Genomic DNA, 16,054 nt, shown 5'->3' with positions numbered 1-16,054 from the left:
CTCTAAAGAGCAAATAATAAAGACCTTTAGAAGAATGGAGCCTTCAATCTAATGACTGTTTTTAAAGTGAAACATTTGTAAACGGCCCTTTGTGAGAACCATATTTACATTGTTGTACATGAGATTTATTTTGCCCTTTTTAGTCAAACAGATGACAACCCTTGACAATAAACTCAGTGTATACAGAGAACTTAAGGTCATTTTTTCTTCTCCTCTGCAAAAATAGTGGTGGCTTTTCTGAGTCATTTATTCTCTATTATACTAATAAAAGTTCAAAAAGCATTTATTTTCAATACTTGTTTTTTCCCTGCCAGATCCTTGGGTACATAAAACACTAACTTACTGTGCTGTGAAAGCTTATACGTGCATTTTTGTTTATCAGGTTTTCTCTTACACTGCCAACAAAGAAATTAGAACAGATGACCTTTGCTTGGATGTCTCCAAACTTAATGGCCCAGTCACAATGCTCAAATGCCACCACCTAAAAGGCAACCAGCTTTGGGAGTATGACCCGGTGGTAAGTTACATTGCAGTTGAAAATAGGAATAAATATAGTAATAAAATTGTGTGTCAAAGGGTGTATACTATATAAAGTACTTTATACCTGAAAGAATGAATTCTTATGGAGTCTGCATACTATAAATCAAATTGTTCTTATACTCCCAAAATTGACAGGAAAAGCAATGTAAATTAAAAAGCACACGTTGTAATCTGTCCAGTAGTTAAACTAGTGTTGACGCCAGTCCTGGGTCCTCGTGTTACTACAGTCACTCTCCCCTGTGTGTCCTCAAGCTCTGCTGTCCAGTGTGGAGGCAGTGGAACAGTAAGGAGGCTTTTAGAATTACTGAATGAAACATGTAGGTTTCATTAATGAAATTCTCTGGCTCCTCCTGTTTGTCAGTGACTTTATCTTTGCTCTCCTCTGGAGCTGCGCCCCCTCTGCAGCACCCGTGTGTGGTGCTCACAGAGAGGACTCAGAGCCTCTCCAGTGAACCTCCCTTCTGCTCCTCGTACCCAACTAACCTCCCAGCTGATGCTTGTGCTCTCCCGTTCTGGAGCCGGCATCTTCCGGATGGGTTTCTCTGGTTGTTTCTCTTCTGCTCCCAGCACTGGCTTTCTTCTCTTCACGTTGGGACAGACTTTGTTGCTACTTCGTTTTCTACATACCATCCTACTCTTCTCTTGTGTTGTATGACGGCAAGTGAATGGCTGACACTCAGGCCCCTGCTTCTTCAACCCTGGCTCCTGCCTTGGCCTGACACCGCAGAAACAGCTCCTGGATACAAAGCCAGAGCTTTTTCATCTCTTGTGCTTAACTTCTCTATAGCATTTATGACTGCTAAGCAGATACTTTTTTAAAATCCTCTTCCTGTTGCCTGTAGATGCACTACTGTTCAGTTTCTCAAATAGCTTTCTCTCTTCGGCTTGCTTGACTCTACTGCTTCATCCTACCCCTTAAATGAGATCCAAACCAAGTTTTGACTTTGGCTGTCTTTTCTCCTTATACTTGTCACATACAAATCGTGGTCTACTTTCATCTTCGACCAGCTATTCCCTGACCATATCCAGTTCTTTCCTACTTTATATTTAAGGTCAGGCTAGTCCCTGTGCCTGACAGATCCCACCTGTTCTTGAGGGCCCAGAGTTGACATCACCCTCAGCCAGAAATTAGCTCTGTCTTAATTATAATTGTTTCTGACCCCTGTGATTTTGTGCTTCTCTGTAGTTATTAGGTTGGTGAAAAAGTAATTTCGGTTTCAGACTGTGAATTTTAAAACATTACAACTAGGTTCAAACACATCTTTATTAATCAAAATAGAAACCATTACAATCAACACATTTTTGCCAATAAGAAATAAGTTTATTGTAGCATAAAAATCCATGCTTCAGGATTCAACAAACTCTTGGAAAGCATCTTCTGCCTCCTCCTGGTTATGGAAGTGTTTTCCCTGCAAAAAGTTTTCGAGATGCCTGAAGAAGTGGTTGTCGGTTGGCGAGAGGTCAGATGAACATGGCGGATGAGGCAAAACTTGGTAGCCGAGTTCATTCAGCTTTTGAGGCCTCAGTTGTGTAACGTGTGGTCAGGCGTTGTCATGGAGAATTGGGCCCTTTCTGTTGACCAATACTGGCTGCGGGTGTTGCAGTTTTCGGTGCCTCTCATCATGGGCTGAGCATACGTCTCAGATGTAATGGTTTTGCCAGGATTCAGAAAGAAGTGGATCAGACCGGCAGCAGACCACCAATCAGTGACCATAACCTTTTTTTGGTGCAGGTTTGGCTTTGGGGAGTGCTTTGGAGTTTCTTCTCGATCCAGCCACTGAGCTGGTCATCTCCAATTGTCATATAAAATACACTTTTCATTGCACTTCCCAATCTGATCAAGAAATTTCGTTGTTGCGTAGAATAAGAGAAAAAGACACTTCAAAATAACTTCTTTTGATTTGCGGTAAGCTCATGAAGGCACCCCTTATTGAGCTTTTTCACTTTTCCACTTTGCTTCAAATGCCGAACGACCATAGAATGGTCGTCATTTTCTTCAGCAGCTTCTCATGTAGTTGTTAAGAGGATCAGCTTCGATGATCCTCTCAATTGGTGTCATCAACTTCTGATGGCCAGCCACTGCATTCCTCTTCAAGGCTGTTGTCTCCTTTGCAAAACTTCTTGAACCATCACTACACTATATGTTCATTAGCAGTTACTGGGCCAAATGCCTTGTTGATGTTGCAAGTTGTCTGTGCTATTTTACAACCCATTTTGAACTTGATTAAGAAAATCGCCTGAATCTGCTTTTTGTCTAATATCATCTCCCTATTCTAGAATAATATAAAATACACAGCAAGTAATAAGCCATTAGCAAACAGAGCAAGAAGTGTGCTTTAAAAAGATTGTATTCTCATAACAAATAAAGTTCAACAATGCAATCACAGTTACTTTTGCACCAACCTTAATATTTGTCTATCAGTCTTTTTCTCCTCTATTAGTTGGATCCTAGAGGACAGAGACCATGTTTTATAATTCCTGGGTCTCCCTTCACAGTATCAAACTACAGTTTATATATATATATATATACACACACACACACACGTATATGTATGTATGCGTACAGTAGCTCAGTTAATATGACTGTTGGAAATGGACTGAATATTCTGTTCTGGAGTTTTCTATGGTGCATGCTGCTGCCACGTTGGGTGTAGCTGCCCCAGGTACTGCAGGATATATGGCATCTCTGACTCCAGACAGTGAATACCAGGGGCACCCCACAGTCATCATGAAACCAAAATATTTTTAGAAGCCTCCCAATTGTATATGTTCATTGAAAAATGGGAGTATATTTAAATAGGTAACAGAAACCTATTTATAGTAGCATGAACAAATAGTGGGTTTTTTCCCTTAAGTCTGGAGGTAAGTGGCTTCTGATGTGGATTCAGTGACACAGTGCTGTCAGGGGTAACATTGCAGCAATATTCTTGGCCGTTTTCTTGTGGCCACTAGAAGGTGTCACTCCCAGATCAAGGCAAGAAGAAAAGATGACTGGTATGCTGCTCCTTGAATTCCTCTTTATCAGGAAAGCCAAAGCTTTTCCTGGATCCTCCACAGTGGTCTTTGCTAGGTCTCACGGGCTAGAACTACTTCTCAGAGTGAGAGGCTGGAAAAGCAGGCATTTGCTTTTCCAGTCTTTATGGTATGATGTAGCCGGGAGGCAGCGTGTGGGAATGGCTTTTGGCAGACTGTGTATAACCTATACAGTCTACGACAACGGTTTTTCAAAAAGCAAATGTTTGATTAGAAATTAAGGTGCTTGAGTTGATTTATGATACTTTGAAAGAACCAGTTACCAGTGTAAAGTTTTAAAAACCCCTGGAGCATTTTGCAAGCAGGCTGGGTTTTCTCGGAGGCAGGCTCTACTCTGAGGTCAAGCTTAGCGTTCAGGATGTTTATTAGGGAGCACTCTTTAGATCAACACCTGTGAAAAGGGAGATGGCAGAACTGGGCAGAGGAGGAGTTAGGCTGTAGCGGGGCTCTCACGACTTGGCTTACTGCACAGACGGCCCGTCAGAGTTCTGCCTCCAGTTGAAAATAGCAATCTGGAAAAATAACATTTACGTCAGTAGTGTATCATCTAAACCTAAAGTTGTGAAATCTTAGATTTCAAAGGAATCCTAGAAATAAAACTCAGGACCTTGTTTAATACATGCAAATATTGAAGCCCGGAATAGAAATTAATTGCCCAGGGTCACCCAGCAGGTAAACAGTGCTACCAGATCTCAGACAGACCTGGGATTCTTGAACAAGGATTCTTTGCATGATACCATACTGTCTTTTATTAAATATGTATATTCTGACATCTTTTAAGTCTTGTTTATATTACATATTGCAGAGTTTATGATACTTGGCTCTTTTTGCTTTGACTGCTTGTACCTGTCCTTTCTGGAATGAAAATGTAGATTTTATCACAGTTGCATTTAGAGGCAGGGAGCAGCAGATTTTTTATGCAGTGATAAGTATAGCTTAATCCTCCTTTCAGAGGTTCAGTTAGTCCACTGCCTTTTTCTGTGCAGATGCTGGTACAGTGACCACGAGCCCCAGAACTCTGTCCTGCGGTCAGCAGCCAGGTCTCCTGAAGGGAGTGGCAGCCCCCTGAAATTATGGGGATTCTGTCTTAATTTTGAGTAGTTAAATACCCAGTATGGATCAATAACCTCTTTGTTAACAAGCTTATTTTAATGATTCTAAATAAGTGAAATAATGCATTTTTTTACTTTTATTAATACTGACAATGGGCCTGATAAAGGTGGCCACCCTTTGAAGGGCCTGTGGAATGTTTGAGGGGTTCTTTTTAAAGTGCTCTGTTTTCGTCCTACACACGACCAAAGGCCTTGGGAGCAGTGGTATGTGTGGGGACCTTCGGCCCTCAGGGCTGCCAGACCGTCCGCAGCTGCTCAGAACGCTGTGGAACGTTCCGACAGCGAGCGACTCTGAGCTGGCCGCGCTCTCTGCACCCTGTCTTAATGTTCCTTCACACCTTGAGAAGTATGTCTCCCCATTTCATCGATAAGGAACCTGGGGCTCAGGTTTTTGCTTTGGGGTGTGTCATTGGTATGTGACAAATCTGGGGTTCACTCTAGAAATGTCTGCAGAGCCCATCCCCTCAACCCATAAACTACACAGCATGTGTATAAAAGTAAAACCAGCCACAGCCATGCTGACTCTTCCAGGTCTTACTGAAGCATTTATAAGGATTAAGTGTCTAATCCTGAAGTCAGTGTTGATAGTAAACTGTGACATCTGCGAATGTGCACTGCCCTTTGTCAACTTCTGCTTGGGCCACAACACAGAAGAAATGACTGAAAGCTAAGATAGCTGTGTTGTAGACAGTCATCAGGTTTTGCTTTGTTTGAAGTTCAAATAGGTACAAAAGAGGCCTTGTAAGAAAAACACCAATACAGTATATTAACACACGTATATATGGAATTTAGAAAGATGGTAACGATGATAGCCTATACGCAAGACAGCAAGAGAGACACAGATATATAGAACAGAGTTTTGGACTCTGTGGGAGAAGGCAAGGGTGGGATGATTTGCACTGAAACATGTCTATTACCACATGTGAAATAGATGACCAGTCCAGGTTCGATGCATGAAACGGAGGGCACTCAAAGCTAGTGCACTGGGACAACCCAGAGGGATGCGGTGGGAGGGGGGTTCAGGATGGGGGACACATGTACACCCATGGCTGATTCGTGTCAACGTATGGCAGAACCACCACAAGATTGTAAAGTAATTAGCTTTCCTACATAGTTGCTTTGGAGTTCTTCACCTGACCAGGGTTTGGTATCATATTGATTAGTATGGTCAGTATGTGTCTCTTAATGCCCATCTGTCCTTTTTTATTTTTTTTTAATTTTCCTAAAAATCAACATGATAGCATCAGGTCTGGAACGCAGACAAGTAGAGAGGAAGATACATAGTCACATCTGTCAGCCACTTATTAAAGACTGTTTTATAAATCTTATGAGTTAAGTCTTCAGAAAGACCTGAGTTTCCAAGAACTTAAAGTTTGAACAGCCTTCTCATGGGAAAATGAAGCAGTTTTGAAATGCCTTTTGGAAAACAGAGGATCCTAAATTGGGAATCACTAATAAGATCTTTTTTTTTTTTTTTTAAGGCAATCAAAGCACAAAAAGGGATTTTCCCACAGTATTGCAGAGCTTACGGCAGAATTGGGATTTAGAATTGAGGTCATCTGATCGCAGCTCTAGCATAATCCACTGTAGTCCCCATGCCTCCCCCCAGCGTTGCTGTCTTTAACATAGATACATTCCTCCAGTGTCTTAAATAATCTATTTCATATTGCAAAACAAACACTTTTCTACAGAGGAACTTCATAATCACAAATAAGGTGTCGGAGGTGCTTTGGCTTCTGTTTTCCATGTTCACATTAAGACTTGTTCCCTGTCTCTTTCAGAAATTGACCCTGCAGCATGTGAACAGTAACCAGTGCCTGGACAAAGCCACAGACGAGGACAGCCAGGTGCCCAGCATCAGAGACTGCAGCGGAAGCCGATCCCAGCAGTGGCTTCTTCGGAACGTCACCCTTCCAGAAATATTCTGAGACCAAATTTACAAAAAAAGGAAAACGTAAGGACTGACTGGGCTACCTCAGCATACATTTCTGCCACATTCTTAAGTAGCAAAAAAAGGAAAAGTGCTTTCCTTCTGCAGGATGTAAGGTTTATCAGCCATTAAAACTTTATAGACTGCCCTCGCTTCCACTAGCTGTGAACCAGCCTTCCTGTCCCAGGACGTGCAACTACGTAGTAGCGAGACTGTGCACACTGATGTTTACAAGATTGAAAGAGTCGGTCATCAAGAATCCTCGTAAAGAATACTCAGACTGAAACAGTCTGCGAACTGTGCTTTCCAGAGAGCTGCGCCTTTTATGGTTTGCGTGCACAGCAGTGAGTTCCGCTGACTGTGCTGTCATAATGAAGAGACGTCTAAGATTTTTTTTCTGATTAGAACTGGTAGCCAGTATATTAAATACTGATATAAAAATAAATGAACTGGAACCAGATTCAGAATCATGAAAACATTTTTACAATTTAAAAAACAAACTATATTAAACAGGGTTTAAAGGAAATTAAAACAGAACTATGAAAAGTACAATTTGTTATAGTATAGTATCAAATTTCTATATAGATTTTATACCTCAGTGGGGAAAAATAACTGATTCCAATGACATTCATTCTGTTTTCATCTGTGATAGTCATGGATGTTTTTTTTTCCTTGGGGTGCTGAAATTGAGCTGAAAAAAGTGGCTCTTTGAACGTAGTTTTAATTGCTTTCTACAGGTTTTTTTTTTTTTTTGGTTTGTGGGCTGTTGGAATTGTAATTTTTAATTGCCTTCAAAAAATGGAGATTTAAAGTGGTGTCTGGTCTTGGTGAACAAGTTAGATATCTCAGTTGCTCTTGGGTCAACTGGCTTACAGACTTTGCTCACACACACACACAAATTTCTTATTAGAGTTTCAACTTCCTAACTTGATTCAACTGATTATGCTTACTTAACACCCAAGATTCATACTACTGTACTACAGATTTGTTTTCACAGCAATAAATCTTCTGTTTTTGTTTATGATTCCACTCAACAAAAGGCCTGCAGAAGTGATGTATTTGGAGATGATACGTTTGATGGTTTTGGGAAAAATTTTTTCACTCCATATTTGGATGTGCTTCTTTGTCAAGTGCATATTTAGATTAGGTTCTTGAATTGTAATGTTGATCTGCTGCTTTTTTTTTTTTTTTAATAAAATCCGACTGAAAATGTTTAATTGGCATTTTTTAATGAGTTAACCAAAGAAGTGCAGCTATTATTCCATATTATTAGGCCTGCATTTCTTCCCTAAATTCCACTTAGGGTAAATCGGTTTTCTTGTTCCAGTTTTAAATACAAGATAACCTGAGGATCAATTAAAAGTTTAGTATCAATTTAAATTAGTGTTTTAATCTCATGGAAAGAAAATCTAATTGTAACATTTTTCCTGGTATGTGAGGCAATCCATTGGCAAAAATTACATGTATTTTCCTTCCTATTTGTAAGATTATATTTAATGATATTCTTTTCTTTATCAGAGACTCTCACTGCAGGCAGTGCTATTTCTTGTGCCTAAGACTGTTTCTGAAAGTTGCATCACTAATGATACTTGCCGAGTTGAGTGTGCAGAAAGTTTCTCATACCATATTCAAGTTAATACCAAGCACATGTGACCGCTGTAGAGTGAAGCTGTAGTACAGAATGCGTAAATTCTGTCCCCAGGAAATCTGAGATAAAGCAAGTGCTGGCTGGGGTTTTTCCCCTACTCCATGAGCTGTGTTCATTCTCTCTTTGGTAGGCCTTATGCTTGAATAAATCGGATGTCTAATCAGTAAATTATTTTCATGCTCAGAATTTCAGGATTTTGTACCTAGTGTAGGTTGGTCTTATTTCTTACTGTAAGAAAACTTATCAACAATGTGATTTAAGGTTGTGTTGTGTTTTTTTTTAAGAGGGGGATGTGAGTGATTTCATTCATGGGTACTTTTAGAACCTGATAGATAATCCCATTGCCTTTATTTTTCTAATTAAAGAATTCCTAAATACTTTGAAAAATATAAAATATTCCTGAATAGTTGTGCCTTATATTGGTTTTATTTGAAGTTAAAAATGGATCCCTATTGTTTATAGCTATTTGTAGATTAGGCAGTGTGGTACTCACTGTTGTAAATTAAATTGGGAAGAAAGGAATGAATGAAAAAGACAATGAAAAGATTTGATTATTGACAGTGAATAATTCATAAATGTGACAGTTAAGGATAATTCAAATCTCACAAATCTGTTCACCCTACTCTAGTCCCAACCCATTTTAATATGTCTTTCTGGTCTAATTGGGATCTTGAAAAATAGTACTTTGTTCACCATTCTGCAAATAAGAGGCAGCATGTAGGCCATGTCCTCATTTCCCTGTTCTACATTCATTTGAAAAACAAAGGTTCCTCTGTAAAGATTTGGTGCTGTCTCCATTTTTCAAGAACTATACCAAGAAAAAATTTAAATCCAGAACTACATATTCTTCAAAGGAGAAGGAAATCAGAAAGAAGGTAGTATTTCTGAGGTGATAACTGTGAAAAAAGGTATACAAAAGGTGAATCCCTTTTTACTCTGGAAAATCAGATGTCTTATAACACTGCTCATACTGTCTGATTTCTTGAAGTGTGCTTGATAAACCTACCAGAACTACCAGTTTTGGGGGACGTGAGGCAACTCAGTTGTACTGTCTATACACTAGCCACAAACAATTGAGAATTAAACTTTAAATATGCAGTTTATCATCGAAGAAGTCAAATACCTTAAAAGCAATTAACAGATGTACAAGCCTTCTACCCAGAAAACTACAAAACACTGCAGAGAGAAACTAGAATACTTTAGTTTCTACAGAAAACTACTCAATATGTTCACAGATTGAAAAACTACATACTGTTAAGATCTCGGTTGGCCACAAATTGATCTACAGAATCAATGATGTTAAAATATGAGGCTTTCTTGTAGAAACTGGCAAATGTATATATGCTATGCTATGCTAAGTCGCTTCAGTCGTGTCCGACTCTGTGCGACCCCATAGACGGCAGCCCACCAGGCTCCCCCGTCCCTGGGATTCTCCAGGCAAGAACACTGGAGTGGGTTGCCATTTCCTTCTCCAATGCATGAAAGTGAAGAGTGAAAGTGAAGTCGCTCAGTCATGTCCGACTCTTAGCGACCCCATGGATTGCAGCCTAACAGGCTCCTCCGTCCATGGGATTTTCCAAGCAAGAGTACTGGAGTGGGGTGCCATTGCCTTCTCCGAAATGTATATATGGAAATGGAATAGACCCAAAAGAGCCAAGAAAATCATGAAGAAGGAAGAAAAAAAAGTTGGAAGACTTTATACTACTTGATTGTGTGACTTGCTTTAGAGCTACAGAAATGAAGAGAGTGTGATACTAAAGTTAGGACAAATAGATCAGTGGATGGAACAGACTCTAGAAATAGATCCACACAATCATTACTGACTTTTCAACAAACAATTCAGTAAGTAAGGGGGGAGTGTTTTCATTTGGAGCTGGAATAATGATACCCATGAGATAATGAGAAAACACCAAACACTGATGCTTTCACACAACCTACACTTACTCAGAATGGATCACAGATCTAAATGAATGAGAGGGTAGAGCAAATCTCCTGGAGGGAAACAGAATATCTCCATGACTCTTAGAATAGGCAGATACTTCAGGACACAAGAGATGTTAACCATAAAAGATAAAAACTGATAAATTTAACCAAAATTATGGGACTTCCCTGGTGGTCCCGCGGTTAAGGCTGTGCTTCCACTGATGGGTTTCATCCCTAATCAGGGAAGTAAAAGCCTACATATCACACAGTGTGATCAAAAAAATAAACTTTACCAAAATTAAGCCTTTCTCATCAAGAAGATGCTATTAAAGTGAAAAGGCAAGCTATGGCCAAGGAGAAAATATTTGTAATACATACAAATGACAAAGGATTTGTACACAGGAAAACAAGTTTTAAGAGCCATTGCAAAAGCAACACAATATAAAAATCAGTGACTTGAATACACACTTCACAGAAGCTGTCCTGATGTACAATTAGCACAGGAAAAGAAGCCCAACATCAGAGAACAAAACGAAACCAGAAGGAAACAGCACTGCATACCTGCTGAATAGTGAGAATGTGGAGCAACTGTGCAAGCGTCTTGATATTGTCACCTTGGAATACAGCTTGCCAGCTCCTCATAAAGGTAAATATACGCTTACTCACTGACTCCACTTCCACAGATACAACCAAAAGAAACAAAGGCTTGTACCCACAGTACGATTTGTGCAAGAATATTCTCATAGTTCCAAACTGGGAACTACCCAAATACCCATCCACAGATTAGTGAATAATCAAAATAAAGGTATATTTAAGGGTTTCCTGGTGGCTCAGATAGTAAAGCAGCAGCAGCCTGCAATGCAGGAGACCCAGGTTTGATCCCTGGGTTGGGGAGATCCCCTGGAAAGGAAAATGGCAACCCACTCCAGTATTTTTGCCTGGAGAATTCCATGGACAGAGGAGCCTGGGGGCTGCAGTCCATGGGGTTGCAGAGTTGGACACAACAACTAACATACACTGAGATATCAGTCTGCAATTTTAGAAAGTGAATTTCTGGTAGAACAGGGATAAGTCTAAAAAGTGTTGAACAAAGAAAGCTTGATACATTATTTCAAGTTCAAGGACAGGCAAAACAAAACTAGGGTGGTAACCTCTGGATGAGCATAGGGTGGAAATGAGCATGAGAGAACTTTCTGGAATGATGGAAGTATTCTATAAATGGGTTTACATAATGGTAATATGCATAAATATTCAAAGTTTGTTGAGCTATATACGTACGTATATGCATTTATTACATGTAAATTAGAAAATATGGAAAATCCCTAAAGTCTAGGGGGGGAAATGGGGAAAAAGGATACATAAACTTGAGCCACAAATATACTGCTGCATATGAAGGCCTTTCCTCTCCGAGGATGAACTATATTAGGTTGGTGTAAAAGTAATTGCAGTTTTTGCATTGTTGAAATTTGTCATTTGATATCAGAATACATTCTTAAATAAATGTGGTTGTTTATACTGAAACTCCAATATTTTGGCCACCTCATGCAACGAGTTGACTCATTGGAAAAGACCCTGATGCTGGGAAGGATTGGGGGCAGGAGGAGAAGGGGACGACAGAGGATGAGATGGCTGGATGGCATCACCGACTCAATGGAGATGAGTTTGAGTGAGCTGCAGGAGTTGGTGACCACACGTTACACAACTGAGGCCTCAGAAGCTGAATGAATTCGGCTACCAAGTTTTGCCTCATCCGCCATGTTCATCTGATCTCTCGCCAACCGGACTACCACTTCTTCAAGCATCTTGACAACTTTTTGCAGGAAAAACGCTTCCACAACCAGCAGGATGCAGAAAATGGTTTCCAAGAGTTTGTTGAATTCCGAAGCACAGATTTTTATGCTACAAGAATAAACTTACTTCTCATTGGCAAAAATGTACTGATTGTAATGGTTCCTATTTTGATTAATAAAGGTGTGTTTGAGCCTAGTTACAATGATTCAAAATTTACAGCCCGAAACTGCAATTTTGTTTGCACCAACCTAATAGTTACCAGAGTTTGGGGAGTAGGAGCTTAGGTCTTGTGCCTAAACAAAGTTGGAGAATTAAAGATCTGCATAAAGCTGGGACAGTCAGAGGAGTTACATCTACAAGCAAAAGGACGGGTCAGGAAGTCTGCCGCTTTGTGAAGGAAATCAAAGGGGAATTGACTAATTCTGTCCCTTCTTCAAGTGTAAATGGTGAGAGGACGATGCCACCTCTGTAATAAGGAGGCCTGCTTTTACATAGATCAGTAGTTTAATGACAGTCATATATGAGGTAGATTTATGGCACTTGCTGGAAATCATTAGGATACAAGTCTTTTTGAAAAAATCCAATCCCCTACCCTCCCACAAATTATGGAATCATTATCAAAAAGAGGAAATAAGCCCCCAATGTGAATGCTTAGACTTTTTTTTTGCTGGACCTCTCGTCACAAACACATCAAAATTACAACTACATACAGAGCAACTCCCACTGAAATCAACCTGGGGACTAACAGAACAGCTCCTCTACAACCAAGGCTGTAAAGAGAGACCCCCACAGCCTGGTGAGAAGGGAAGAGAGGCAATCTGGTGGAGACCTGCACCCCTAGTGGGGGGCACAGAGGAGGAGGGGGGAAATCACAGGCTCAGGGATCCTCCCTGGGCAGTGAGGAGTTCCGGTCACATAATAGGCATCCCAGCCCTCGAGTCTGACACCAGGAAGATAAGCCCTCTGCATTGGTCTGAACACCAGTGGGAGTTAACTAAGGACTACAGGAAAGGGAGATTGCCATTCTTGAAAGAGCACACATGGACTTGCTTACTCCTGATCACAGTGTGAAGGCTGCAGGTGGAGAAGTTCTGGGGTTCTGGCCAGCTTGCGGGGACCATCCCAGCACACCGCTGAGCCCCCACTGGGCTCTTGCTCCAGCCCCTCTTCCTCTGGTGCAGCTCCCCACTAAGGCAGAAGCTGCCATTTGCAGTGAGCGTGTGCACACCTAGAGATAACTGGGGTCAGCTCAGACCCCTGCCTTACCTCTGACCAGAGTGGAGACAGCTATTGCCAGTGAGCCTTTGGCGCATACACACAGGAGAGAGTGAAGTTAGCTCCAGGGCAGACAAGCATTGCTGGAGCACGTGTCTTCAGGCACACATGGGAGGGGGCTGAGCCAGTTTAGTGGTGTGGCGTCAACCCCTCCTTCCTCTGCCCAGCCTCTCACCAAGGCATGCACACCAGGAGAAACGTGAAACAAGTACAGAAGTGTATCCTCAAGTTCTCAGGCACATCCTAAACTGAGATGGAGATTGTCATCACACCTGGGAGAAACCCATCTCCCTTGGGGCTCCAGCTCCACCCCCGGAGGCCCCAGCCCTGGTCCCAAGAGGGCAGTGACGGCCACTGAGCATCGGAGAAGCCCCAGCTGGCACCTGGCTCTAAACATTCCAAATTCAGTCTCAGCTCCCACCAAAGGGGTGGCTCCCAGCACACCCTGAGCAGAGAGGCAGCTCAGGCTCAACTGAGAACTGGCTCTCCTCCAAAGCTACTGGGCACACGCAGACTGCATAGGATGTTTCCATATAAAGACACATCTTCAGGGGACTTCTCTGGTGGTCCAGTGGTTACAATCTGCACTCCCAATGCAGGGGGCTGAGGTTTGATCCTGGGTCAAGGAACTAGATCCCACGTACCACAACTAAAAATCCTGCACGCCACAACAAAAAATGAAGACCCTTGTGCCACAACTAAGAGCTGGTGCAGCCAAATAAATAAATATATATATATATATATACACACACACACATACACACACACACATATATTTTTTAAAAAGGACACACCTTCAAGACCAGGATATGTAACTGCTTCACCTAATTTCATAAAGACATGGGAAGTTACAATAATGATACAGGGGCATGTGTCAAAAGACACATGCATCCCAGTGTTCATGGCAGCATTATGCACAATAGCCAATTTATGGAAGCAATCTAAGTATCCATCAACAGATTAACGGATAAAGAAGCTGTGGTGTCTGCGCATGAACACACACACACACACCCCGGAATACAACTTAGCCACAAAAGGAATACAATTTTGCCTTTTGCAAAAACATGGATGGACATGGAGGGCATTATGCTTAATGAAAAAGTCAGACAAAAAAAATGACAAATACTGTATGTTATCACTTATAAATGGGCTTCCCAGGTGTCTCAGTGGGTAAAGAATCCACCTGCAATGCAAAAGATGCAGGTTCGATCTCTGAGTTGGGAAGATCCCCTAGAGGAGAACATGGCAACCCAATCCAGAAGTCTTGCCTAGAGTATCCCATGGACAGAGGAGCCTGGTGGGCTACAGTCCATAGGGTCGCAAAGAGTCAGACACAACTGAATCAAGTAAGCACGCACACACTTATAAATGGAATCTAAAAATAAACGAATGTAATAAAAACAGACTCACAGAGACAAACTAGGGGTTACTGGGGGGCGGGGGGTGGAGAGAAGAGGAGGTAAGGGCAAAAGGGATAGGGAATTAAGATGAACAAAGAACTATTTATAAAAGGAATAAGCTACAAAGATATATTGTACAGCTCAGGGAATACAGTAAAAATTCATAATAACTTTAAATGAAATAAAAGCTATAAAAATTCTGGGTCACTATGTTGTACACCCAAAACTAAAATAATATGGCAAAATCAACTATATAATTCCTTTAAAATGAAACATTAAATGTATCAAAGGACATTTTAAATATTTGAACATGTTTAAGTGTGTAAATGAAACACTCATCATCCAAAAGCCCCTTTAAAAAGTTGCTAAAGTTTGATCAGTCAGTTCAGTCGCTCAGTCATGTTCGACTCTGCAACCCCATGGACTGCAGCATGCCAGGCTTCCCTGTCCATCACCAACTCCCAGAACTGATAGACTTTTGATGGACTTAGAAAAATTTTAAAAATTATAAGCTAAATCTTAAAACTTGAGGAAGAGCTAGATTTTTATAAAATTTATAACAAATAAAATATTTTTAAAAAATTAGTGGCTTCCAATTGTGTTAATAATAAACTGCATCATCTACAGAAAAGCCTATCACCCTCTTCAACATCATTTTCAGCTTCTTTCCTTTCTGATCACTATGATCCAACCACCCTGGCCTTTCAATTTGTCCAACAAACCAAGCTCTTTTTCACATAAAGGCTTTTACTTGTGCTGTGCCTTTATTATCCTAAAATATCCTACATCTGCCAGCTATTTTCCATTTATTATTCATATCTTAAATAAATGCCCCTTCCTTATCAAGCTTTCTGAAACTGATCATGCAATTCCAAATAGGCACCCCTTTAGTTCACTTAGAATCTTTTCCTTTGTTGCTCTTAACAAAATGTTTGATCATTTAATTATCTGGGGATTTACCTTATCTTACCACTAAATGATAAGCTGTTTCAGTTCAGTTCAGTGGCTCAGTCGTGTCTGACTCGTTGCAACCCCATGGACTGCAGCACACCAGGCTTCCCTGTCCATCACCAACTCCTGGAGTTTGCTCACACTCATGTCCATCGAGTCGGTGATGCCATCAATCATCTCATCCTCTGTTGTCCCCTTCTCTTCCCACCTTCAATCTTTCCCAGCATCAGGGTCTTTTCCAATGAGTCAGTTCTTCATATCAGGTGTCCAAAGTATTGGAATTCAGCTTCAGCATCAGTCCTTCCAATGAATATTCAGGACTGATTTCCTTTAGGATGGACTGGTTGGATCTCCTTGCAGTCCAAGGGACTCTCAAGAGTCTTCTCCAACACCACAGTTCAAAAGCATCAATTCTTTGGTGCTCAGCTTTCTTCACAGTCCAACTCTCACA

At 41.0% G+C, this 16,054-nt stretch overlaps 1 protein-coding gene across 1 annotated transcript in view; it reads left to right on the top strand.

Moving 5' to 3' along the window:
- The window catches only part of GALNT1 (polypeptide N-acetylgalactosaminyltransferase 1), an 80,767-nt gene extending 72,252 nt beyond the window's left edge, over positions 1 to 8,515 (top strand). The window contains exons 11-12 of the mRNA XM_010849755.1: positions 383 to 517; positions 6,467 to 8,515. Coding sequence (XP_010848057.1) covers positions 383 to 517; positions 6,467 to 6,613 — 282 coding nt within the window. The 3' untranslated portion in view covers positions 6,614 to 8,515. The remainder of the gene's footprint in view (positions 1 to 382; positions 518 to 6,466) is intronic.
- Positions 8,516 to 16,054: the final 7,539 nt, after the last annotated feature.

Source organism: Bison bison, unplaced genomic scaffold (assembly GCF_000754665.1).
Source record: "Bison bison bison isolate TAMUID 2011002044 unplaced genomic scaffold, Bison_UMD1.0 scf7180017864286, whole genome shotgun sequence".
NCBI classification, from domain to species: Eukaryota; Metazoa; Chordata; class Mammalia; order Artiodactyla; family Bovidae; genus Bison; species Bison bison.
Note: the sequence above shows the minus strand (reverse complement) of the source record. Positions and strands in the feature narration are given on the sequence as shown.